At 56.8% G+C, this 26,366-nt stretch overlaps 1 protein-coding gene across 5 annotated transcripts; it reads right to left on the bottom strand.

Moving 5' to 3' along the window:
* Positions 1-449: 449 nt before the first annotated feature.
* On the bottom strand, positions 450-25,391 carry Card10 (caspase recruitment domain family member 10). 5 transcript variants are annotated; one of them, XR_015452296.1, is made up of 21 exons: positions 24,523-24,729; positions 24,151-24,402; positions 23,168-23,305; positions 21,242-21,567; positions 17,347-17,538; positions 16,417-16,572; positions 15,723-15,848; positions 14,277-14,468; positions 12,740-12,874; positions 12,331-12,446; positions 11,567-11,595; positions 11,094-11,217; positions 6,254-6,413; positions 5,893-5,986; positions 5,220-5,463; positions 4,811-5,044; positions 3,881-3,974; positions 2,480-2,636; positions 2,277-2,392; positions 1,746-1,858; positions 450-1,542 (listed from the first exon to the last, which is right to left on the bottom strand). XR_015452296.1 is itself a non-coding variant. In XM_087213923.1 (21 exons), exons 2-21 carry the CDS (start codon positions 24,383-24,385, stop codon positions 1,308-1,310), a joined length of 3,054 nt encoding a protein of 1,017 aa, XP_087070049.1. In that variant the 5' UTR covers positions 24,386-24,402; positions 24,961-25,391; the 3' UTR covers positions 450-1,307. The 5 variants fall into 5 exon arrangements, 3 of the variants coding, with proteins under 3 accessions (XP_087070049.1, XP_087070050.1, XP_021114693.2); XM_087213923.1 differs by lacking the exon at positions 24,523-24,729 and adding an exon at positions 24,961-25,391 and having other exon boundaries at positions 2,480-2,638; positions 4,975-5,044; XM_087213924.1 differs by having other exon boundaries at positions 2,480-2,638; positions 4,975-5,044; positions 24,523-24,728.
* Between the last annotated feature and the right edge of the window lie 975 nt (positions 25,392-26,366).

Here is a 26,366-nt window from a genome sequence, read left to right as displayed (position 1 = left end):
ACTTAGTCCCATACACTGAGTGGCACTTCTTGAAGGGTAAGTTTAAGGGGCACCTCCTCCAGTCAGTCTGCCTGGATTGCTCCTCCTGAGGCAACAGTGCTTTCTGGTGGAACTATCTCAGGGACCCAGCGGCTCCCAAGGGCCCCTACACGCAGCAGCTGGGCACTGCTGGCCCATGTCCCTGTTCCAGAGGAAGCACTCTGAAGGGCAGGACAGGGCTGAGCGCTAGGTGGCCCATCTATAGGGCCCCCACCTGCCCTTCGGGGGCAGGTAAGGTGATGCCAGCACAGATGGCGGGCGGCTCTGGGATGAGTCAGGCAGGAAATCCGATCCTCCCCACGGGGAATCAGAGACTGAAAGGTGGAATCCACCCGAGCTGGAGGCGGGGAGAAAGGGGAGACTAGAGAGGGGCACCCAGGCCAGGGAGGCAGGCAGAGAGGCCACCAGCATGTATGACAAGATGTTTAATGCTCCAGACCGTGCAGCTTCTGAGTGAAAGACCCGTTATTTAATCACGGGGCATACATTCGGGGTGGAGCAGCCGCCCCGCCAGGCCCTCAGGATGCAGGGCAGGACGGCTGTTGAGAACATGGTCCTGGGTGTGTTCACCAGGAACACACACCTGTCAGTGCCCCAGTGTCAGGGGGTGGGCATGACATTTATACAGGAGAGACCCACAGACACACACACGAGGAGGCGTGAGGGATACAGGTGACAGTAGACTGAGGCAGCCACAATGGCCACACGTGGCAGTGTACACGAGATGTGTGAGCTGGGTGGGTGGGGGTCACAAGGTGCCAGGCTCAGGGCTCTTTCAAGTTGAGGACCAAGGGAGACCCCATGCACCCAGAGGACGGGACAACCACAGGCTGCCCTGTGAGAATTTGAGTGTGCAAACCTGTGCAAAGGCATGAGAACTCAGACTCCAAGGTAAGTGTTCAAGGAGAGGACACAGACATACACAGTGAGACCCAGGAGTGGGAATGTGGGGACACAGGGTGACTGACAGGAAGGCCCACAGGAGCAAGGACAGGGCAAGTGCAAGCTCTGGCCAATGGGCTCCTGCAGCCTCTCAACAGGGTACAAGTGACAAACAGTGGTGAGAGCCCAGAGCCAAAGGTCCCTTGTTGGAGAGTCCAAAGTTCAAGGATTGCTCCAGATGAGAGGCCCGACTGGCCACAGACACAGGGTCCTGCTGGCTGGCAGCTTCTGCAGCGAGGAGGAAGCCAGCCTCGGATGCAGGACGCCAGGTATCCAATGCAGGAAGCCAGGCCTTGGATGCAGGAAGCCAGGCCTCACATGGGTCCTCAGGCCTCGCTGCTGCTGCCACTGCCTCCGCTGCTGCCCCGCTCTACCCACACAAGGCGAGCCTGCTCCTGCAGAATGCGGCCACGCACCACCTTGGCCAGCTCCTCCGCGTGGCCCCACGCATGCGCAGGCACCTGCACCCAGGAGCAGGGCAGCCCCCAGAGTGCCTGCTCCGCACTGCGGCACTGCCGCAGCAGCTCTGAGTCCCGCCCACCTGGCCGGCCCAGGAGGCTCCTGCAGAGAGAGGGTGAGCAGCATCAGAGCAGGGGTCTGAAAAGGACAGAGAGACAGAGGGACGGGGATGGAGGACAAGAAGACTGTAAGAGAGTAGACAGACATACTGTGGGAGACAGTGAGTGACAGAGACAGCAAACAGAGCTGGAGAGGCACAGAGACAGCCTCACAGCGCAGCTGCCCACGAGCCCCATCCGCCTCACCTGACCTCGCGGACATTCTTCTCGGTCACCTCCACGTGGATGACGATGGGGTACACATCACTCTGCACCAGCTCCCGAACACCCCGTGCTCCCAGCTCCAACAGGCAGTGTTTCTTCTCGGAAACCCAAGACCATGTTTACTCCCAGCCCCATCCCACACTGTCTCCCATCACATCTACCTGCGTGCAAGTTCTGCATCCCCACCCAGAGACCCTGGCAGCGAGCAAAGAACTGGGATGGGGAGACCAGAGACCCGGGCTCATGGGTGACGTGGAGAAAGGTCACGTCCCTGCTCTGGACCCGGGACTCCCCATCTGAGGGACCACCTACTCACTAGGGCCAGCTCACGAGAGAGAAGCCAGTTTAAGGGTAAGGAAGCACCAGAAAGAGGCACCAGCCCAACACCTCCAAGGTGACCCAGGTGAGGGCAATGGCCCCAACCTGCTCACATCACAGGTGAGGAAACTGAGGACCCCAAGAGGCAGCACAGAAGCTGGCCCAGAAGGGAGGCCCAGCACCCCCAGCACCTACCTTCCCAACTGACTCCTGGATGGTGCGGATCCTGTTGCCCAGCCCAAGGGTGGCTGGTCGGGCCTTGGGGGCTCCAGGTGCCGAGGGTGAGCACTGTTCCTCCCCACAGAGGCTTTCTGTAGAGCAAGAGGGAGAGTGGGACGCAGGGCGACAGGCCTGGCTGCCCTAGGGCCCCAGCCCTCCCTCCCAGGATGCAGGCTCACCTGCTGGGCACACTTGGAAGTCCATCCGGGAGCTGGGCAGGTCAAGCAGGTTGCGGATGAGCCGGGGTGCCAGGCACTCGGGCAGCAGCACCACAGGCCGCAGAGCGGACACCAGCAGCGGCCGCACCAGGCTGTAGGGCTTGAGGCTCCTTTCTGGCTGTGCAGCAGAGAGAGGTGTGGGGTGGATGGGTCCCGGATTCTCTTGCCTTTGATGTTCAAAACCAATGTTGCGCCTACCCTGCCGCCCATCCACTCTTCCCTCCGTAAGTCCGGCAGGATGCTACACACACACACACACACACACACACTCTGCAGGGCTCCCCCATTTCCTTGCTGGGACCAGTCCAGTAGACTCCTCTCTGATCCTCTGCCTCACCCCCGCCCCCTACAGGTCACTCTCCACCCAGCAGCCAGAGAGAGGCTTCAAAACACAAGTCCCACAGGTGACTGCCCTCCTTTCAACATGCCAGTGGCTTCCCAGTTTCACAGGCCACATCCTCCACACGGTGACACAGCCTGCCCTGGAGCCCCAGGGGGTGGGAGTCACAGACCACTCCCACTTCTCTCTGCCCTCTCTGCCTTCAGTCACAGGACTTCTGAACGTCATGTGGCCATCCAAAGCCCCTGCCCTGCACCTCCCAGCCCAGGTAACTAACCCTCCACCCCTCAGAGCCCAGGGCCACTTTCCCTGGTGCCCAGGTGGGCAGAGCCCTGCCAGGTGCCCACGGCACCTGGCGGTCTTCTGCATTACACACTTCACGCCTCCTGCGTTCACGGTGAGATTACGTGACAGCATCAGCCTCCCTGGGAGACATGAGGTAGGGACCACTGCGTCCCCTGGGCCCAGCAATGTGCTCAATACCCACTTGCTGTGCCATTATCCTTCAAAGACCCCACAGGCAGCCATGCTTCTGTACCTTTCCTGCACTGTGCATTCCGCCTGAAGCAAACTCCTCTTCATCCTCAAAGGCCACAACAACCTCTCTTCTAAAAAGTCGCCCTAACCACCCTCTGTCCCCTGCCCCTCAGAACTGCTTCTCCCTCCTCTGGGTTCCCCCAGCACCCTGCCCCTGATGTGACCCATCCTGCTGCCTCCAGGAACCCCACCCTGGGGTCCTCACGGCCTCTGCCATCACACACGTGTGCACAGCTCAGCCACACTGCCACACAGCACGGGCCATGCTTGGCACCCCACAGCCACCGTCACAATCACCAGCTCCGGTCCAGAGTCCCCTCAACTGTGGCGGCCCATTCCACCAGCAGGGGGAGCCTTGTCCCTCAGGTCCCGCCCCCACTAGGACTCTCCCAGTCCTTCCGGGTCACAGGGCTTCTCCCAAAGGACACTGCCATGCCCTCACTCCTGGGCACCACAAGCAACACAGGACATCCCTACCCACTCACCTGAGCAGGGCTCTGGGAGCAGCTGCTCCGGGGGGTCCCCTGCAGTGGCCCCCACAGGCTTGGGCCTCACTAGCCCCAGGGCTCGCTTCTTCAGCTGGGGAGGCATGAGGGAAAAAGGGTCACCTGAGCACCCACACCACCCCCACTTTAGGGCGAGAGGAGAGGAAACAGAGCCAGGCAGCACAGGCCCCTCTGCCCTGCTGTCCAGGCTCATGTGGGTGTCGCCCCTCACCGCCCAGCACAGCCCCCAGGCAGAGGAGGGTGTCCATTGCTAAGGGCCCCTGTAAGCAAGCTCAGCAGAGCTACTCAGAGGAGCTTTATGTGCACCCCACCTTACAGATGGGGAGACTGAGGCCGGGGACCAAAAGGAGCCCCTTGTCACAAACTTCGGGTGCTCTTCAATGCATTAGCAATGTGGCCATGGGTAGGAAGATTACTGAATCCAGTACGGGAGCACTAATGATCCCCCACCTGCCAGATTCAGAAGCCAGTAGGGAACAGTTCTGCCCTTGGATGTGCATGGACTCCCTGCAGCCATGTACTGCCCAGAAGGCAGGTGGAGTGACCACCCCGTTTTGCAGATAAGAAAACTGCCCCAAGAATGGGACAGGGAGCAGCAGGAAAGAGGTTCGGGTGACTGTCCAAAGTCACAGAGCACAAAAACAAAACCAAACAAACAAAAAAACAGCCAGGTGTGGTGGTGAAGGTTCCAATCCCCAATCCCGCCCATCTCCCCCAGGCCCATGTTCAGCCTGCTCTCTGGCAACATGGCCTCTCTCTGATCTAAGCTCCCAGAGGGAGGGTGGTGACCCGACCCAGCCCTCACCCAGGGATTGGAAAAGGGAACACGACTGTTGTCAGATGCCTACTATGTGCCTGAGCTGCTCCGGGACAGTGAACAAAGTCTATCTCATTTAATCTCTCACCTACCCTCGAAGACAAAGCCGTTGATTGCTGGACACAGAGTAGATGATCAGGTAAATCCCAGCAGAGGAGCAGATGAGGCTATACTTCCTCTTCTCCCCCAGGACTGCAGAAAATGGAGCCAGTGCCCTCCCTTTGGGCCCCCTCCCTACCCACACAGCCCTGCTCACATTACTTCGGGGGCTCCGGTGCCGGCTAGAGGACAGGCATTTTTCCTGGACTTCTAGGAGCTGCTGGGCTCTGTGGAAGGGAGTTGTGTCACACGCTTAGAAGAAGGACGCCCCTGCCCTCCTCTCTTCCAACCCTTATCCTGTCCCAGAGGACAGCAAGGGATTACAGGAGGAAAGAGAGCACCCCCCATCCTGACCCAGCTCCCCATGGGGCCCTATCCCCAGGCTCCCAAGCTCTACATCACCTCTGATAATTGGGCACTGTGCCCCGGTCCAGGTCCCGCAGCGTGAGGAGGTCGACCCGGGTGCAGAACCATTCCTGCCGTCGCTTATACGCCAGATCCACCAGCCGCAGGATCTCCTGGGCTTTCACACACAGGGCATGGGGATCCGCCCGCTCGGGCAGGGTGAGGTTGGCTCGAATGTAGAAGGGCTCGGCCCCCTGCCCCTTCGCCCAGGCATCAAGGGCCTCGTGGAAGGACTGGCAGGCTGGGCATGGGCAGGGCAGGGAGCAGCAGGAAAGACGAGAGGTGGTGTGAGGTTACGGAGCTGTCTGAGGGGGACAGTGACTGCCCTCTGGAGCCCCAGCTGACAGGACCCCTCCTTCCTTCAAGTGACTTAGGTTCAGAGGAGTGGGCAGCCCGCCAGGCCACTGAACCCAGAAGGGACAGAGCCAGGACTCAAACCCAGGTCCACAGACTCTTAACACAGTGCTCCTTTCACAGAAAGCTCAAAGAGAAAGGGCATAAGAACAGAAAAGAAGCCTACAGCACCACGGGAATCAGGAGACAGGGCCAGCCATCTCCTCCACCCTTCTCTCCCACCTGCACCCTAGGCTGGAAGAGTCCTCCCCTGGGTTATCAGTTCTGGCTTTCTGGGTCTCGGGAGCTCCCAGGCCCTGCCCCAGGCCAGGCTTACCCTCCAAGTCCAGCCGTGAAGGGAGTGTGGACACCAAGGATCTCTGCTGGGCCTCCAGGCCCACCCCCTCCAGGCCAGTACCTTCTGCCCTGGGCTGGGAAATAACCCAGCAGGGAATGAAAGAAGTTATTCTAAGGGCTAGAATCCATCAAGGTGCTGTCAGTGTTCCCCACCTCTCAGCCCTTACCCAATCAGACTTTATTTAACACTAGCTGAGGCAGGGCAGCTAGCCCAATCATGAAGCCTGCTTCTGCTTTAGCCACACCCCAAAGCCCCACCTGGTGATCTTACTGTACCAATCAGTGTCCAGCCCTGGAGAGAACACTGATTCTAATCCCAGCTCAGGGGGGCAGGGTCTCACCTCTCTTGGTTCGGTCCTGGCAGACCCTGGGCCTGACAGCACCCTCCGCACCACAGCCCCCGACCATCTGTCCCCACGGAAGGGCAGGCCATCTGGGCCCTTGTCCTGGGACTCTGGGCCCCCTGGGGAGCTCCAGCCAGACATTCGGATGGCCAGAGACCTGAGGAGAAAGGAGAAGAGTGGGAATTTGCTTTGATGCAGTGGTTCCATTCCCCAAGCACACCTTGTCCCACGCCCAGGCCACTGCACCTGTGGGGCCCTGGGCCTGGAACCTCCCCCTCCTCTGCTCTGCCTGAATCCTGCTCTATCTTCAAAGTGCAAGTCAAAACCAGCCAGATCCTGGGGCCCACAGTGAGGAGAGCACCAAGCACAGCTAGCCATTTGCATTTCCCTTTTTGTTCTCCCCACCAGAAATAAGGCATTTAGTACCAGACTCCTCTGGTATTCAGGCTGCATCCCTAGCACCAAACTCAGGACCTGACTCACAGCGAAGGCCAGTCACGCAAAAGTCCAGGAGGGAAGTGCTGTCAAAGCACAACACAGGGCAGAGTATCCTGGCTGGCACTGGGATCAGGGGTGAAGGTGGGAGAGAAGACCCTGGGCTACACCTTGGGGGATAGAGGCTCTTCAGTGACAGGTGGAGAGGAGCCTCGTTGTGGAGCTCAGAGCACAGGATGTGTGAGCACCCTGTGACAGCAGCAGCAGCACTGACCAGGTGCCACCCATGTGCCAGGCAGCACCCTCAGCTCCTTGCCCTGATTACTAATTTAGCATCCTGGGAAAGCGCCTCCAGAAAAGACAGGCCACAGCCAGCCTATGAAAGCAGTGGGAGCCACTGACGGCTGACAGTCACCAAGATCGCCTGTCCCTGGATCAGAGCTGGCGAGGTCCTGCAGCCAGGCTCAGAGACAAACTGAGCTCAAGGCCCTGCCATGAGCCCCTGGTCATGGGAAGAGGGTGAGGCCACGGTCAGTGTGGACCCCAGCAGAAGAGGTGCCCCAGGGCAGCCTCCCCACCACTCTGGCAGCTGCAGTGCATGTCTAACCACACTGCCCCCTGCTGGCAGTTTAGGGTGTGCCAGGTTGCAAAGTCCTCGGCCTCAGAACCCTGGGAGCAGGAACCTATGGCTGCAGGGAGCCAGCCCTGAGGGTGGGCACTTACAGCCCCAGACGGTCCTCGCTGCACAGAGGGGACATGGAAAGGCCTGGCAGAACTGGGAGGCCTGAGACCCAGCGGGCCAGTGGCTGGCACAGCACAGTCAAGCTTCAACCCCAGGGCACAATGTGCCCTGCATGTGGGCAAAGGAGCTGGTTGCTTGAGCCTGTGCCCACATCCATAAAACTACAATTCGAGCTGGGCACAGTGCCACAGTCTGTAATCCCAGCTGCTTGGGAGGCTGAGGCAGGAAGACTAAGTTTGAGGTCATCCTGAGCAACTTTGCAACTTGGTGAGACCCTGGCTCAACATAAAAAAGGGCTGGGGATGTAGTTCAGTGTGAAGATACTGGGTCCAGCCCAGTATGGAAACAAAAAACACATGGATGTCACCAACCCCCACCTCCATGGGACCAACAGGTGCTGGAGACTGTCCCCTCAGGAGGCTGTGAAATTTGCAGGGTCCTAATTAGCTATATTTTTGTTTGTTTCTTGCCTCTCTACTCCTTCTTGATAAATGTAACTCTGTGTTTTTAGTGGAATGGGATAGAAAACACAATCCTGCCTCCTCCCAGGTAAACCCCACTGTTGTCTCTCCAGCTTTTGTTTCGCCGCATCCTGGCTTTCTCTCCCTGTGGGTGTGGACAGAGGTTAAGGACAGGGCCAGAGGGCACTGGCAGGAACTCCATGCCCAGATGGCCTGGCTGCATAACTGCTCACTCACACTCAGCGTCATTAAAACATGGGATGCACTCGGGACAGGGGCCAGCAACCACCAAGTGCTCAAAAAAAACCAGACTCTCACTGCTGTCAGGTGTGATTCAGAACAAGCACTACCTTCTGGCCTCAGTTTCCCCACCTGTCTCAAACCCACAGACCACTGACTACCATGGCCTACGGACAACAGGCCAGCAAGCAACCTGCACCAGGCCCTCAGGAGCCTCTCTCCCACACTACCCCTGCAATTCCAGTATCATGATGACCCTCAGCCCTCCAGGCTCTTCCTGCCTGCTGCTCCCTGAAGACCAGCTGTGACACCCCCTCCTCACCAACCTCCACAGGTCACAAAAGAACCAAATGGCTTTTCTGAGCTTCCCCAGAGTAGTATCCTGTTTCCCAGAGTCCCTGGGGCTCTCACTGGGCTAGTTGAGACCTCTCCCAGCCCCAGGCATTGATGAGCAGGGGTTGGGGGATGATGGTGTGAGGGAGGGGCTGCCTGCCAATCCCCTTAGATTGATCTCTGAGGGATCCCAACCCTGCCTATGGGAAGGATGGGGCTGCTCCAGCCACCAAGGGAGGACTCGCAGGCAGGCCAGGAGCTCCGGTCATGGGCACTGAGACAGCTGAGTCTGTTGGGTCTGAGCAATGATGGGCACATGGGCACCCGATGCACTGTGGGAAGATCTTAGGCAGCACCTATGACTGCTTTGTGCCAGGCCAGGGGCCTGTGATGCTGAGACTTAAGCGTGCCAAACAACTGACCAAACTTAATCCTCCCAACAGCCCTGTGGTAGGTAACTGTGATTATTCCTGAATTAGATATGAAGGAAACTGAGGCAAAGGGAAGTTATAACTTGCCAAGGGTCACACAGCTGGTGGGTAATGGAGTCTTTTCTGTGCAAAGATGGAAGGTCCCAGAGATCCTGAGACAACATGAGCAAATGTGGGCTGGGGTCAAGCTTTTGTGGAGACGGCACCCCAACTTTCTCAAGCATGCTCCCTGTGTGCCCCTCCTCACCCAGCATCTCACTTCAATCTGGGGCTCCTCCTGCTGTCTCCTCACCCAGCTCTCCATCTGGCCATCAAAGCTCCCATCCTCCTCTGCCCTGCCCTGGCCGCTGGCAGAGAGGAGAGCAAGGGGAGCCCAGGGGAATCAGAGGCAGAGAGGCTGAGGGGAAGAAACAGCAAGAAATGGAAAACAGGCAAGAAAATGCCCAGCACATGGCCCAGCAGGGAGAAGGCACTCTACATAAGCATGAGTAGCTTTGCCAGAGCTGGGTGTGACAGCACACACCTGTAATCCCAGCACTCCGGGAAGCTGAGGCAGAATGACTGCAAGTTCCAGCCCAACCTGGGCAACTTACGGACTCAGCAAGACCCTGTCTCAAAATAAAAAAATTAAAAAAGGCTGGAGATGTAGCTCAGTGCAAAGGCCCCGGGTTCGATCCCCAGTACTCCCCCCTCCCAAAAAAAGACAGAAAGAAAAGGGAAAAAAACACACAGACCAGCAGACTGAGGGACTGGAAAATCCAGTACCTGCCCAAAGCCCCAGAGCAGCAGCAGCAGCAGAGCACAGACTTGAGCCTGGGAAGCTGGCTCCAAAGCCCATTCTCTCCCCACAGGACACAGGATGAGTCACCCGGCCAGGTTCAGGCCCTCAACTCCCTCCCTGCCTGTCCCCCTCTTTCCCTCTCAGCACCCCTGCCCCACCCCAATCTGTGCTTTCCCTCCACTCCCTCCTCCCCCGGGGTCGGGGGCAGCAGAGGTGGCCCATGCTCACAGCCTAGGGAGGGGCTGGACAGAGCCTCCTGCTCCCTGGGGTGCATCCTGGCGCCCCCTGGCTAGCAGCCAGGGCCCCTGCCGCTTGGGCCTGGCTGGAGGAAGGGAGGAAGGGCCTAGCCAGGCAGGAAGGGAGGCGCCTCCACCCCTTCCCCCAGAAGCACGTCCTGCACAGGCAGAAACAATGTCACAGGGGCTGTGAGTGGGGGAAGGGCCTGGACACCGGCCTGGACATGTCCTGCAACCCGACTCACATTCCAGTGTGGACTATCAATGCTCCCAAGCCCAAATCTGATCAGGTCCCCGTGGCCCTAGCTCTGGTACTTTTCAGCTGTGTGACCGTGAGAAAGTTCCTGAACCTCTCTGAGCCTCAGTTTCCTCCTCTGTGAAACAGGGATAATCCTGACAACACCTCCTCCGGGACAGAGAATGGCAATTAACAATAACGAAACCCACCCCAGCTTCCTAGACAGCACGAGCCAAAGTCCAAGAGTTCCCAGCCTGACTCACAGGCAGCCCCAGGCCTCTCCCTGCAGCTGTTCACCCTGCCTCAGCTGAGCTCCAACGAAGGTCACGTCTGCTTCTCAGCATGGCCTCGGTTCCCCCCCCCACTCCTGCAGGCGTGAACACGGCCCACCAATAGCACATGCTGCCTGTGATCCCTTCTTTGCTAATTCTTTGTGATTCCTGTTATAGCCTGTGGGGACTCCCACGGTGGCCCAGGTCCCATTCCCAGCAAGATGTTCAGCAACATGTCTCTGTCCTACAGGAGCTCGGAGCTGGGAGCACCAGCAAGCAAGCAGCTGGGAGAAGAGCAGCCTGAGAATAATCAGTTACTTACTAAGCAGCTACTACACGCCCCACAGGGCCAGGCTCTGAGTCATAAGCCTCAGAACACCCACATACAGAGAGATCACTGTCCCTCTTTGACCAGGGAGGAACTGAGGCCTGAGGAGAAGTGACCAGCCAGAGTCAGAGAGTGATAAACAGTGGTAATGGTTTGAACCCAAGGTCAACCAGTGTTTGAATTCTTTTTTTTTGGTACCGGGGATCGGAACTCAGGTCCTTGCACTTGCGCAGCAGGTGGCAAAACCACGGAGCTAAATCTCCTGCCTCCCACCCCGCACCCTGTCTCAGTCTCAGACATAAAGCCCACCCCAGCCGCGCCCATCCCAGGTGGCTGCTACCTGTTGAGGAGACCCAGGCCACAGCCCCGGGCCAAGAGGCCTTCCGGCTTTCCCAAAGGCCACACGCTGTCAGAGGAGGATGATGAAGAGAGCCCGGGAGACCAGGGCTTAAGCGTCACACTCCCTGGGGAGGAAGAGTGACAGTGAGGGGTCTGGCAGAAGAGGGGTGTGGAGGGGAGGCCCCAAGACCACACCAGTCCACTGGCTTAGAAACCCCAGGGTGACCCTCTGGGAAACAGGGGGATGTGCAAGGACTCAGGAGCCCCGTGTGCCACATCCGGAGCAGGAGTAGCTGCTGGGGCTGGCTCGGGTGGGCAGCCTGAACAGTCCCCAAGAAGCCCCGAGCAGGCCCTGGCCAGGGGCACAGTGTGCCCTCAGAGAAGGGGATGCAGGCCATGGGGAGTGTGGACACACAGGCCTGAGGCAGACTGCCTCTGCAGGATAAGCCCTCTAGGGAGCCCCAGGGCCGTTACCTGTGATGTCTGACATGCTGCTGAAAGACCTGGGCAGAGAGAGGTGGGGAGCACACAGGAGGTGAGGCAGGGCAGGGTCTCTGTCCCCTCTCCCTCCCGCCCCCAAGCTAACTAAAGGTCCCACAGCCCCCAAGCAAATGCAGGCTGGACCCCAGTCAAGGGCCTAGGCACTGGGCACCATGCCTCCTGGGTCCCCTAAAGCCACAGGGCAAGAAGTTAAGATCTGGCTCCGTATATGTCGTGCCATGGCTGGCTGTCCATCCAAGCCAGCTCCTTCTGGAAGCTTCCCTTGGCTTCTCACTCCTCACTCCCCCACTGCTACCTTCCCTTTGTAGCCCAGAGGTACAACATCCAGCCTCAGCCTTGCTGCCAGCGGAGTTGGCTTGGCTTTTCTGGCCCCACATCAACTCTTGCCTGAACCTGGGGCTCGACTTTCTTTTTCTCACCCTAGGTCCTTAACTGCTGGGAACAGTTTCCACATCCCCTGGTCCTGGGCTATCAGGCTTCCCCCTGCGTTGAGGATCTTTGCGATCAAGTCACCTCCAGTGACCTTCCCACCTGGGTGCTCTCTGGCCCCCTGCCTCATCTTACCCCTGACTTGGTCCCTCCTAGGACACCCGAGTCTACAGAGCTCCAGTCACATAAAAGAGGTGACCATGTGCGTGGACCTGATTCTGGCATGGGGGATCCAGGGAGGTGGCTATTCTGGAACCAGCCTCCCACCCACCTCCTGGGTCGGCCATGCTGTCTCCAAGTCTGTTTACCTCTTAGGGGGCTCAGGGTCCTCCTCACGCTGCCGGCGGAGGATGGAGCCAGCGCTGGGGGGAAAGGGCAGGATGGACAGGCGGTTGATCTCCTTCTCACTGTTGGTGGCATCCTCCTGCAACACGGGGACAGGTCCTGTGTCACCTCCCCACCCAACACCATTGCAGCCCTCAGCACACACAAGACCCTGACCCAGAGCACAGGCTCGAGCTCTGTGGGAGCAATGCGTTCGAGTGGCTTCCTGGGTCTCCTGGTGCCTAAGTGGCCCTGGGGGACTTGAAGGTCCTGGCTTCCCTGGGCCTCACCTGGGAAGTGGAACCCTTGGAAAACCGGGGCACACTCCACATGCTGGAAGTCACAGGAACGTTGTCTGCAGCCCCATATATTTGGGGTAGGGGAGGGTCTTACCGAGGTGTGAGGCTCAGATCCTCCAGCGACAGCCGCTTCCCCAGTTGCTTCAGGGCCTCCCAGCGGGGAAGGAAAGTCGCTGAGACTCCAGGTGCTGCTAAAGTTGGAGCACAGGGAATGGGAGGAGGCACAGGCCTGGAAGAGGACAAGTAGGGGAAGGGAAAGCAAGGCTGAGCTCCGGCTGGTCACACGGCAGGCACAGGACAGAGCTGGGGCACAGCTAGCCAGGTTCTAGTCTTTGTGGAGCTCAGGGGCTCAAGTGGAGACAGGCTGCAAACAGCAGAGGAGCATAATCACCCCAAGGGCAATGACAGCAGAAGGAAGGTGCCCAGGACACAGGGAGTGTTCAAAAGCCCCACCCAAACTTGGGCACAGAATGCTTTCCAGACAAAGCAGGCTTTGAACTGAGAACTCAAGGATGTTTTGGTCCTAAGTAGGTACAGTTTGGGAGGATGGTCTGGGCAGACAGACCACATGTACAAAGGCTCTGAAGCAGGACTATGACACACTCAGAATGAAAATGCTGAGACCCAAAGAACCAAGCTAGAGGGAAGGCGGCAGCCAACCTGCACGGCCTCTTGGGCATGATGAAAGACCTATCTTTTCCTAAGAGCAAAAGAGCCATGGGGGTCTCTAACATTTGAGAGGTCACAGCTTCCTTCCTCCTTCTTGTATTCTTCCAAGGACAGTGCATCACTGCCAGGCCCACCGAACTCATAGACAAGCAACTCAGAACAAGAAAAAACAAAGCCGGCTACAGCCCAAGGACCAGTGTCTGATTGACAAATGATCTGGGGACATCACTATGACCACAGACAAGCCCCTGACCTCTCTGGTCCTGTACAATGAGGGGTGCAATAGTTAATCTTGACCATCAACATGACTGGCTGGAGAGACACATAGGAGATTAGCAAAGCACTTTTCTGGGTGGGTTGTGGGGGTATGACCTTGGGGACTATATCTAGTTTCTGGCCCCGTCCCTCTGGCTCTTCCCTGTGTCTCTGCTTCCTGGCTCTCATGAGGTGAGCAGCTTCCCTTCGCCATTCCTTTTCTGTCTTGGAGCCAGCTGACCATGGACTGAAACCTCAGAAATCATAGGGCAAAGAAACCCTCTCCTTCTGTAAGTTGTGTATGCCAGGTGTTTTGTTCCAGCAACAGAAAGCAGACTAATAGAAGGGGATTACATTCACTGGTCTCTGGGGGAGATAGACCCATACCAGCCTAGACTAGCTGGTCTCCAAGTCCATGTTTTCCATTCCATATGACATGTTAATTTTTTTTTTTTTTTTTGGTGCCGGGGATCAAACTTGAGACCTTGCGCTTTCGAGGCAGGCACTGGAACCACTGAGCTAAATCCCCGGCCAATGTTTTCCATTCCAATATGCTCTCCCAAGTGTGTGCAGAAACCACTTCAAACAATCCTTAGTGTCTATGCAACCCTCAGAAACTCAGACATGCACATGCCTCCATCCTGCTCACAAACCGACACCCAGCTCCTACCAGAAGTGCAGGCCACTGCACGCCTGACCCCTCTCACCTTGAGGCAGGAGCTGCCCTGGCTGCGCTGCAGCTGGGCCTCCAGCAGTGCCTTGGTGCCCTCCAGGCTAGTGAGCGTGGTCAGCAGCTCATCCCGCTCAGCCTCCAGCCCCCGCACCTGCTTGCGGTACTGATCCTTCTCAATGAGGCTCTGTGAGTACTGTAGCTGGATGCGGTCGCGGCTCTGGATGGCCTGGAGGGAGCAGGAGGAGGCAGCAGCTAAAGGAGGCACACAGGCCCAACTCTCCCCACATCCGAGTGGCAGCCACCATCTACCAAGCCCTTCCTCTGTGCCAGGCCCTGTGGCAAGTATCAGCTCTTTGCATCTTCATGGTAATGGACTAAGTTAGAGATGTTATCATCATCATTTTCTCCTTTTGCAGCTGAAGAAACCATACCAGCAGGGCAGAGCTGACCGGCCAGTCCAGCTATAGTCAGGTTTTTACTGTTTCACCAAGAATGACCTCAAATACTTCCAGGAGACCTACTGTGCTCCAGGGACTTTGTTCACAGCACCCAGTCAGTGCAGGAGTGCAGAGGTTAAGCCTAGCCCTTTGCATCCTAAGTACTTTTCTCCACAAGGAAGGCCTGGGGCCAGAAGTGGTCTGGTGACACGTGCATTCCTGAGCCCTGCCTCAACCATCAGAGTTAGAAAATCCAGGGATGAAACCCCAAATCTTCATCCTCAAGCCCCGGCCCCTGAGACTGAGATGCATTCTCAAGTGCAACCTTCAGTGCCTCTCATGGGACTCAAACGTGGTCAAGGACACACAGCACAGGCAGTCTGGCACAAGGTGGCAAGGGATGGAGTAACTGGCCCAGGCACCACAGCCCACTCCACGGCCTTGGCAGGAGGCAAAGGCTACGGTTCCCAGGGACCAGAGCCAAAACTTTTGAGAATTTCTTCATCAGCAAATATTTGCAGGCACCTCCTCTATGTTGGCCTTGTCCTTAACACGGAGAGAACGAGAGACTCAGAAATGAAGGACACCACACCTGGCTTTTCTAACTGTCATGGGAGTGCAGGTGAGATCTGGGCTTGGAGTATGAGGCTGGCATCTCAGGATCAGTGTCTGATTCACAAGGGGCCTGGAGACCTGGCTGCAGTGCTGCTGGCTACGTGACCTTGGACAAATCCCTGGCCCTCTCTCCGCCCTATGCAGTGAGAGGATTTGAGGAGCCGGTCTGGGAAGGGGTGCTTTTAGGCCTATATCAGACTAGACTAGCAGGTGTCTGAGGCCCAGGTTTTATATTCTAGCAAATTCTGGGTTTGCTCAAGTACCTCCAAAAACACTTGTCTCTGTGGCTGCCCTGCTGCCCCATCCTAAACCAGCCAGTGTACTGCAAAAGTCTCTCTGCACATGTCCGGTCCTACCCACTCCTCCTCTTCCCCAGGACCAGATCAAGTGGTGGGATCAAGGTCAGGGCACACCAGACCGGGGCTCACCTGGTCCCTCTCCTTCTCGATCTCCTCTAGCTGGGCCAGGATGGTGGCCATGCGGTGCTTGTACAGGTCACAGTCCTTCTGCAGCGTGCGGTGCTTGAGACGCAGGTCCTCCATCTCCTGCAGGTACTGCAAGCAGGGAGGGTGGCAGGCTCAGACCACAGGCCAGCACAAGTATAGCCAACCAGCAGGTGCCAGAAGTCCCACAAGAGTCCTGAGCTGCAGCCACAAGCACCCACCTCACCAGCAGGATGGTACAGACCCCTGGCTCATCTCACTGCCTAATCTACAAAGTGCAGAATAAGAGCTACGATGTCCTCCCAACAAGGCCAGCCTCGGTGCCCCTGCTGAACCCTGGACCTGCAGCCCATTCCCCTTCTCAGCTCCACGCACAGCACTGTCTTCTGCTCTCTGAAATAGCTCCCACAGGGTCATGTGGGCACACAGCACCAGTCTCCCTGCTGGAAGCACCTCTGCAGGAGCAGGGACTTTGTTCTATTCACCAATAATTCTCACGGGCCTAGCAGAGCCCGTCAGTATCTGAGGACGAATGAATGCACAGTTCTTAGCTTGGTGCCTACATGGAGATGCTGGGAAGGCCGCTGAAAGGAACCCGTGAGCCCTGACACTTTCTCCCCCAGGTGAGGGACACTGGCTCTGAATGGGGTGGCAGGGGAAGCAGGGCAGCAGGCACTACCTTGTCCCGCAGCTCCTCGGCCCACTGCAGCTCTCCCTGCACAGCATGCAGCTTCTGGCACAGCTCCTGCCTGCTGTCCTGTGCCTCCCGCCAGTCATGCTCCAGGATGTCCAGAAGGATGCGCTCGGAGCCTGGTGCCCCCGGCCGGCTCACCTCCTAAGGATCAGAGTTCATGGCCACCTCAACACCTGGCCCAGGGCCCACGTTGGGTGTAGGGAGAAAGGGGGACCCCAGCCCTCAGCCCTCGGGCCCCAACCATGAGCTCTGCCAACTGCTCCTAGAACTTTGGACCTCAATTTCCCTCAATGGAAGATGAGCATGGCCCCCAGGAACATCCAGAGTACAACTGAGGTAAGTTCAGCCACGACCTTAGTCCCAAAAGAAAACCTGGACCACTCTCTTGCTCTGGCCCCTACCCAGCACCTAAAGCAGCATCCCAAAGCTTATTTTCACTCCTCTGAGGCATCCCCAAGGAGCTGGGCCTGGGTAACCCCGACCCCATGAAATACACTTATTCCCACCCCTCACTTCCTCGGTAGAACTAGGCCAAGGAAAGGCCACACTGCCACAGGCCACCAAGCAAGCCTTGGGCCACCCAAACCTCTGGGGCCTGGGTGAGATGCCTCTACAAATCCCAGGAAGCTGGGAGGCCCTCTTCTTAGGAAAATGCTCACACACAGAATCAGACACATGGTTTTGGGGTTCAGAGGCCTCCAGGAGGCTGCAGAGACCACAGATTAAACTTGAAGGGGAAGTAATGAGTACAGATCCTCCACTCAGAGCCTCGGATGTCCACCTGGCCGGATGCATCCAGATCTCAGACCCTGGGTCTGTCCGGAATCCTCCCTTTCCAGACCCAGGGAGTCCAAGTGAACAACGGGGGTCCCCAGCACCCACCACTGGGTCCAGGCCGCCAGGCCAGGCCCCTACCTGCTGCAGGCCCTCCTGCAGCTCCTGCAGTGATGCTGTCAGCCGCTGGTTCTCAGCCCGAAGCTCTGAAACCAGGTCCACACTGTCCAGCTCCCTCTCCTTCTCTTCAGCCCCAGGCAGTGGGCCCCGGGCCCTGCGCAGCAGCGTACACTCCTCCTCCAGCCGGCTAACCTTGAGCTTGAGCTGATCCACCTGGGGCCCCAGACCATGGTCAGCACAGCAAGGGCCCCACAAGGTCACTGAGTGGGGGGTGGGGTCCAGTTCCCTCACTCCTGGGTGCTTCCCAGATCCCCCGAGGGGCCTGGTAGGGGTCCTCCAGGCCTTGCTTATGAAGAAAGGACAGGCTGGGTGAATATAAAAACAGTAGGGAGGAAAGAGGGGACAAGGCCAAGATCTCCCAGGGGACTCTGCTTCATGCCCTTGTGGGCAGATGCTGTGTCACCATCTACACATCACCCCAAGGTCCTAACACTGAGTTCAGTCCATGTAACCCCGAATCAGTGTGACAGAGAAGGAGAGGGAGCAGCATAAGAAGAGTGGGAACCAGAGCCTGGGCCCAGCTCTGCCTCAACTCACGGTGGCCTTGGACAAGTCATGGCTGTGCCTTGATCTCATCTGAACCCAGGGTGGGGAAGGGAGGGCGAGGGGTCCGAGGGTGTCACCCAGACCTGGGTTCAGCATGTCCCCCCCACCCCAACCTCCAGCTCCACACACACTCAGGACAGATTGGACTGGGCCCTCATCTTTTGAAGACATCCCTAGCAGTCTCTATTCCAAGCTCAGGCCTTGGTTTCCCCCACGACCTTCCCCACCTGCACCTGCAAGTCCAGAGTTCTGGTTCCAGTTTTCCACTTTTAGGCCGTCATCTTGAGCAAGCCTACCTCCTCTGAACCTGTTTCCTCATCAGTGAAATGAGCCCAATCAACCCTCTCGCCCTTCCACCTGCCTCCCAATATCATCGCAAGAGTCCAACAAGACAGTGAATGGACAGGACAGACTGCGGAGCTGCCACAGGTGTGACGGGGCTGAATTGGCTGCTTTAAATAAAATCCCAGGACCCTAACAGTCACCAGTCCATTGTGTGTAGCCATGGCTGGCTCAGGCTGGGCGCTGGCACCTGAGTGATGACGGCCAGACAAAGGCAGACATGCATGGCCAGTTTGCCAACTTATGCATATGTTCGGCCAGGGCAATTTTCCAGATTCATGCAGGCTCTGGGTGGCCAGATGGTGATAAGAGCAGGCACAGGTAGCAGCCGAGAGAATGAAGTCACTGTTGGAGAAAGGTCACTGGGATCTCTGGGGCCACCCTCGGGCGTGCTAGTGTCTGGCGCCCGAGGACTGTGTTTCCTCTCCTGGAAAATGACGTGCTAGTTCCCAGACCCTCAGAGCACAGAATGGAACCACACACATGCAAGCACACCCGCACGCGCGCGCACACACACACACACACACACACACACACAATCATACATACATAGAAGCCTGGTCGCTGGGTCCAGCAGTTTCATAAATGAACAGTGCGCTCCTCCTCTGCAAAGACTCAAAGAAATCCATGACTCCCGCATTCCTTTCCACTCACAAAACGTGCTTTGTGACGGCTGGAGAGCCAGCTCGTCTCAAGGGCAGGCATGGTCACGCCCTTCACAACAGACCACAGCCACACACCACAGCCTCCCGCTGACCCGAGGCCAGCCAGGCTCCCGATGAGCTCAGCGGACAGGACACCCAGGAGCCTCCACCAAACACGAGGAAATGCGGATGCATTTAATCCGGGTGTACAAACTCACTTAGCACAAAATTACAGCGTTCGTTCCTTGAGTTTATGTTGCTTAGAAAGAACAGCTCATTAAATTTGCACCTTATAAAACATGGTATTAAATCACAGCCACCACACACCTGTCCATGGGGGGAGGGGACCCAAGCTGCCAACCCAGGCACGATTAGCTGGCTTGATCTATGAGCATCCACCTGCAATGCCTTTTTACATTTGGTGACAGAAAAGCTCCAAAAATTAAGACAAATTTATAGGAGCTTATCTACTCATTGAATCTCCCCCTATTCCCTCTACCCCCTCACCTGGCAAAAAGTGACCACAGTAATAGGTTATCTTACCTATGTGTACCTGTGCCATACTTCTACCTCCTCTTCAGTCCCTGGCCCTCCCTCATCCCAGCAGCCCCCTCTTGGCTGTGCACACACAGGACATCTCCTAGTCACACAGGGACACCCACCCCTGTGAGGACACAACTCACAAATCCCTCCCAACCCAAAGATGAGACAAAGCTATAGCACCACAGCCTCCCGGCCCCACCCCGGCCAGTGGCCACGAAGCAGCAGCTCTTTTCTGGGAAAACCTCACAGAAAGGCCTGTGTCTATTTCGGAAGAAGAGGCACCCCTCTGTGTAAAGAGAGGAGACCCCACCTGCCACCCACCCCTTTCAGCAACGCAGAGAGTGAAGCTTGAAATCCAATTTCCCCATGCCTCAACTTCTCCCTCCAAAATGAGGGATGAGGGTAGTGGCCACCCCTAACACAGGGCTGCTGCAAAGTGGAAGGAGTTTTTGCACAGAGCAACCGTGGGGTGCTTGTAATTGTTGTGCCATCCTCATCTGTTACCTCTTGCTGTGAGGATGAAGAAACTGAGGCACAGAAAGGGAAGCCTGGCTCGTGCCAGGCTGCTTATCTGCAACAGAGCTGGACCCGGGACCTGTGTACACAGCCCTGGCCCCACCCCTCCAAAAGCCTCTGCCTTGACGTAGATCCTTGGTATTAATCCTTGGGATGAAGCCCTGCAGTCATGCTCAGTCCCAGAAAGAAACCAGGAAAGTGGTTCTCAGGTTCCCCACCAGGAGGGCCCAGCCTCACTCACTGCTGGGACTTGATGAGAATCCTGGGAAGGTCAGCACCGGGACCAGGCAGACCCGTTCAAGTCCAGGCCATGCTGCTTCCTGGCTTGGTGACCTTGAGCAAGTCACTTTGCCAATCTGAGCCCCAGTGTCTATATTTAGAACAGGAACCTGGCCTGTGGTGCTCTAGTGAGGACTAGATGACATGATGCATGCACCCTGTGTGGCACACTGTCGATGGCACTTGATAATGATGACAGCTAATGGTAAGACAGATTTGGGGGCCAGGGATTTAGCTCAGTGGTTCTGCTGCCTGCCTCACAAGCACAAGGACCCGAGTTCAATCCCCAGTACCAAAAAAAACAAACAAAACCAAAAACACAGATTTGGAGCACTAACTCGGCCAGGCACTGCAGGCACCTGAAATTCCATCTCCTTTTTCTTCTTTCTTTTCTCCCCCACCACCATGACTGAGGATTGAACCTGGGGTGCTCTATTACTAAGCTACATACCCACGCCCTTATTTTTATCTTGAGATGGTCTCAATACGTTGGCCTGGTTGGCCTCAAACTTACAATCCTGCTGCCTCAGCCTCCTGAGTAGCTAGGATTACAGGCATGTATTACTACATACAGCTTAATTCCATGTCTTAAACGCAGTGAAACCTCAAACCCAAGGTTTATCCACCCTGACACTACTGACGTTTTGGGCTAGGTAATTCTGTCTCAGGAGCTGTCCAGTGCACCAGAAGGCATTTAGCATCATCCCTGGCCTCTAAGCACACATGCCAATCACATCCCCCTAGTTGTGATGACCACAACTGTTCTGAGACTTCACCAGATGTTTCAGAGGTGGGCCCAAATCACCTCCAGCTGAGAACAACAGCCATAGCCCAACAAAGTGGGAACAGGGCAATTAAAGGACCGTCCACCATCAAGAGCAGGCAGAAGGAGGCTCTGAGACTCGAGCTGGTGTCCACATTGCCATCACTTTTTGCAACTGCCCCTTCTCCACTGCACCCCGCCCATCCCCTATCCCGCACCTTACCGCCAGCTGCAGGTCTCGGCTGCGCAGCACAGCAGAGTTCTTCTCCTCACTGAGCTGGGCCAGACGCATGGCAATCATGTAGTTCTCGTCCTTGAGTCGGAGCAGCTCCAGGCTGCCCGCCTCCCAGTCCTCCCGCAGCCGCTGGCAGCGCTCCTGTGCCTGCTGCTGCTCCCTAAGCCGCTGCTCCAGCCCTGCCCGCTCCTCCTCGAGTACCCGGCCCCGGGCTTGCAACTGCTGCTCCCGCTGCAGCTGGCTCTTGCGAGCTTCCCGAAGTCGACGCACCTCGGTCATCAGGAACTGGGTCAGACCCTCGGGCCCCTCTTCATCTGCAGGGACAGGAGAGAGAATAGCCAGGAGGGAAGGTAAAACCCAGGAGACGAGCAGACTGCACCAAAAAAAAAAAAAAAAAAAAAGCCATAAAGCCACTAGAGGGAATCCCTGAAATGTGTTTTGGTAATTCCAGGAGAGGCACAAAATCCAAGGGTTAGAAAAGGTGATTAAATCTATATCCAAGTGTGAAAATCTCTGAAATATGAAAGCTGCAATTAAGTTAAAAGAAAAGCAAAAGAATGGAGGAAAATGCAACAAACAACTCAAAGCCATAATATATAAAGAGCTCCTGCAAATCAATAACAAAAGGCAAACAGCTGAATAAAAATATAGGCAAAACCTATCAACTGGCAAATCCCAAAATAGTATGACTAATAAACACAGGAAAATATGCACCAATCCACCAGCAATAATAGCAGGAGCTATTAACAATTATTGACTTAACTCTTTGTGTTAGATAAATGCAGTAAGTATTTAATATTTGTGACACTTTAAGGTAAATACTATTATTGAACCCATCTTGAGAAGAAAAGATGGAAGTATAGAGAAGTCACTTGTCCTACGTTTACAAAACAATAAGCTGTGAACTACACTACTCAATGAAATATAAACCTGAAACAAAACTATGTATTTTTTTTACATATCAACCTGGCAAAAATGTTAAAACATTTTTAACATTTAAAAAATGATCCCCAGGATTCCTGAGGGTATAGCAAAATGGGCACTCACACACTGCTGGTGGGAAATATACTGATACTACATTTAAAATACATAGCCAAGTATGAGGGCATACACCTGTAATCCCAGCACTCAGGAGGCTGAGGCAGAATTGTCATGAGTTTAAGGCCAGCCTGGGCCAGATAGTGAATTCAAGGCCAGCCTGAATTATATGATGAGATCCTGTCTCAAACAGCCAAAAATAAAATAAAATATACATACTCTGAGAAATTCTACTTCAGAAACTCTCCCCAATGCGGAGAAGTAGAACTCCACAAAGATGCACATACCACATTATAATATTACAAAGCAAGAAATAACCTACATGTCCATCCACAAGGCGTGGGCTAAATGAATTGTCACAACCTCATTCACAAACATTATGCAATCACTTAAAACAAATGTAGACCAGGTAGAAACACCACTCACATCAGCCATTCTGAAAAAAAGCAAACTACCAGGCAACACATGCCGGCCAAACTACGGTGTGTGTATGAATGGAAAGACAAGGGGACTTGCCAAAGTGTCACCAGCAGAACAGAACCGAAGAAAAGAGGAAAAGATCTTCTTTTTTCATTCTGAAGTCACCTGGAGCCTTTGAATGTTTTACATAAGAAACTATACGCCCATGAATGTCAGGCACACCATGTCTGAAAGTAGTATTAGGGACAAAGAGCTGTGTTAATCAAGTGGCCTAACTGGATTACAATCCCAGCCCCACCCTCAGCCTACTGTGGGGGCCTGGACAAACAGCTTCAGTCTGTGCCTCGGTTTCCCTATCTGTTCAACAGGGATAGCAGGAGTGCCTCCGTGACAGCAACAGGGTAAGGAACTCTGAAGGGATGGCCGAGGCCTGGGGACCCAATGGGATCAGCTCACCGAGGATCATGGAGCAGCGCTGGGCAGGTTCCTGGCCCGTGAGTAGAGTGTAGTGTTCCGGGTAGTAGAACTCCAGGGCCTCCAAGAAGGCCTCGTAGCCCCTCTTTCCACGGCAGCGCAGGATGTCCATCAGGCGCCCTGGAGAGGAGGTGCACTCAGGGATCAGGAAGAGGCTTCTCCCCTGCACCTGGCTGCTTCCTCCCCGACCATGCTCCAGGGCCCACGTTCCCCAGATTTTTGGGCCGGTGACACACACAGGGGCCTGTCCCAACACATCAGGGAGGAGAGCCTGTCTGCCTCGGCCAGGGGAGCCAGACCCCTGTAAAGCACCTGCAGTGAGCAGCTCCCCAACAACCCCACACTCCACCAACACAGATGCTGTGCCAGCAAAGGCAACCTACGCTTTCAGGGGCAGAAGAGACCGCCACCCTTCATCCCCCAAAGCAAAGAAAGGACTTCTACTGGTCTGAGCCAGAAACTCCACTTTTAGACCCTCATTCCTTTGTAGCTATGATTCAAAAACACACACTGGGAGAGGGGAGCCTGGCAAAACCGAGGCAGGTCTTGGTCCTCTGAGGAAAAATGACTCTCCGAGGAGCCTGTGCCACACAAGGAGTGGGCAGAGAGAGCCAACGAGATCAAAGGACACAGGAAAGATGCAAGGCCACCAGCTTTACAAGAAGGTCCCAAGCCTTGCCGCAACCACATCTCTACTGCTCTACCATGGGCCCAGGAAGTGGGAGCGAACCCCAAGACAGACAAACCCTGACGCCGGTGTGGGCACGGCCGCCTGAACGAGGGGGAAGAGGGGCGGGGATGGTGGGGGCCCCCAAGCAGCCCATTCTACCGACGTGGAGACTGAGGTCCCGGCCGGCAGAGCCCTGGCCTCGCGCTCTGGGCTCCCAGCCCGGGGTGGGGTGTGGGGGAGTGTCCGTGCGCTGCGCTCCAGACCCAGTCGCCCGGGGCGCGCCCCAGTCGCTCACCGGTGCGGTTGACGCGGCACGGGAAGCGGTAGGTGCTCAGCACCTCTTCCTCGTCCTGCTCGTCGATGACCCGGCACTGGCGCAGATACGGCGTGAGCTTGGCCGGATTCAGGGCGCGCGTCAGCCGGTGCCGGACGCCCTCGATCCGCTCCCACAGCGCATCCTCCTCCGCCTCGGACCCAGAGCCGGCTCCGGCCTCCTCCTCGACCTCCCCCGTCTCCGACCGGCCCGGCATGGCCGCGTCCCCGGGGTCTGCGGGTGAAGACGAGCGGGCGTCGGCGGCGGGGAGTCCGGATCAGGGTGCGCAGGCCGATCCCCGCAGGGTGTCCCGAGTCCCCTCCACGGGCGCGCGACCCGCCGGCTGGGACTCACCCCGCGCGCCGCGCCCGCCCCGGGCTCCCGGCTCCGCACTCGGGCGGCGGCTCCGCGGGCGCAGGGGGGCGGCGCCCTCGGGGTCTCCAGCTCCGCCCCCGCCCCCGCCGCCGCCCCACATCCCGCCCAGACCAGGCGTCGCGTCCGGCCGGGCGGCCACCCCGCACGTCCGTCCGCACGCCCGCCCTCCGGCCGGCCGGGCCGCGCCTCCCCGCTTCCTGTTTCCCGCCGGCTCTCCCGGACGGGCGGGCGCTGCGGGGCCCCGACGGCCCGCCCACACCTGCCGGCCTGCGAGGGGCGGGGACGGGACGGGACAGGCGCGCGCTCCTTCCAGCGCAGCGCAGCGCAGCACCTTGTCCGGGTCACGCGCGGCGGCTGTCCACGCCCGCAGCACGCCGGCCGCCGGGGCCGCAGCCCGCGCTGGACATAACGACTCACCCTTTGCTGGCCGCACGGTGTCCTGTTGCGTGCAGATGTCACAAGTCTCGCGTGTCACACTACAGGAAGGGACCCTGAGCTATCACCCCACACGACCTACCATCACTCTACCCGACCCAGATGCCACACACCCAGTCGCAATCCCATCTGCCCCATCTCCAAGGAAATGACTGTAAAGTGCAAGGCTTCAGACCTCCACCTTCAGGGAGCTCCCAAAGCCTCTCCCCCAAATCCCCCAAGTACAAGGATTCCTATGGCCCTGGTAGCTGTGTACACCATGGACCCCCAGCGTGGACACTATATGGAACCCCTGAATCCTGAGTCCCCAAACAGATTGCCAGCTCTGGCACCGTCCCTCAGGCTCAGGACTCCCTGGGCAGGCAGCAGAGGGCAGAGGGCAGTACTGCAGGGCACCACTCCACCTTCCTTCCTGTGTAAAGCCCCGTGGACATGGCACAGGGCTACACATTTCCCAGGGGTGTTTCTCCGGATGCTGGCCCCAGAAAGGTCTATGGTTAGATCCGGTAAGTTTGAGATATAGTCTCCAAAGTCCCTTCCCCCATCCACTAGTGTCGCCCAGCACGATAAGGTCTGATTTTTTTTTTTGCTGATACCCAGGATACCATCTCCCTGGGCACTGGAACTTGCCAGCTGTGCCTGCGGGGGGGGGGGGGGGGGCAGGCTGGAGGGAGCTGAAAGACATGTGAGTCCCCAAATCCCCTCATACCTTCTGAATTAGATTAGAATCACAGCATGTATTACTCATCAAGGGAAACAAAAAGTTTTCAACTAACAAAGGCTCTGAAAAGTCCTGCAGTCTAGAAACTGGTTTAAACTTACAAATCTCAGTGTTCTTTCCCAGCCTTAATTCACCACAGATTGTTGTTCACTCGTTTTTGTTTGGGGTTTCACCTGTTTACATGCAAAAGAAACTGGAAAGCTCTAGTGCAAATCCATCCGTGAACAGAGGAGGAAGCACAGACCCGGAACTGGACCAAATTCACACAGGGAGGCAGCTGTGGAATGAGGCCCAGGCCCTGGCCTCCTTCCTCCTCCGGGTCTACGTCCAGGCTCACAGCTGTCCAGTCACACACCTTCCCTGTTGGAGGCCCTGGGTGCCTGAGCCTCTTGCTGGCCTTCCACATGGAGAGAGCGGCTCCTCCCACCAACACCCAGCTCGCTGTGAATATTTTTAACTTGGCCAGGAGAATAGGGTGAAGTCTTGGGAAATGAATCTGTGGTTAATTATTGTCTCATCCAGAAGCCTAAGTTGGGCTCCTAGATTAGACTCCACAGGTAACCGGGGAAGAGAAGCAAGGGGCGCTGGGTCTGAACAGATCGGGTGGCTGAGTACCCAGCACTCCTGGGGAAGTTGCCGAGATCTTGGGGGTCCACACTCACACATG

The sequence above is a fragment of the Heterocephalus glaber genome, unplaced genomic scaffold (assembly GCF_053883595.1).
Source record: "Heterocephalus glaber isolate CG9 unplaced genomic scaffold, H.glaber_assembly_v1.0 deba00001444, whole genome shotgun sequence".
Classification (NCBI taxonomy): Eukaryota; Metazoa; Chordata; class Mammalia; order Rodentia; family Bathyergidae; genus Heterocephalus; species Heterocephalus glaber.
Note: the sequence above shows the minus strand (reverse complement) of the source record. Positions and strands in the feature narration are given on the sequence as shown.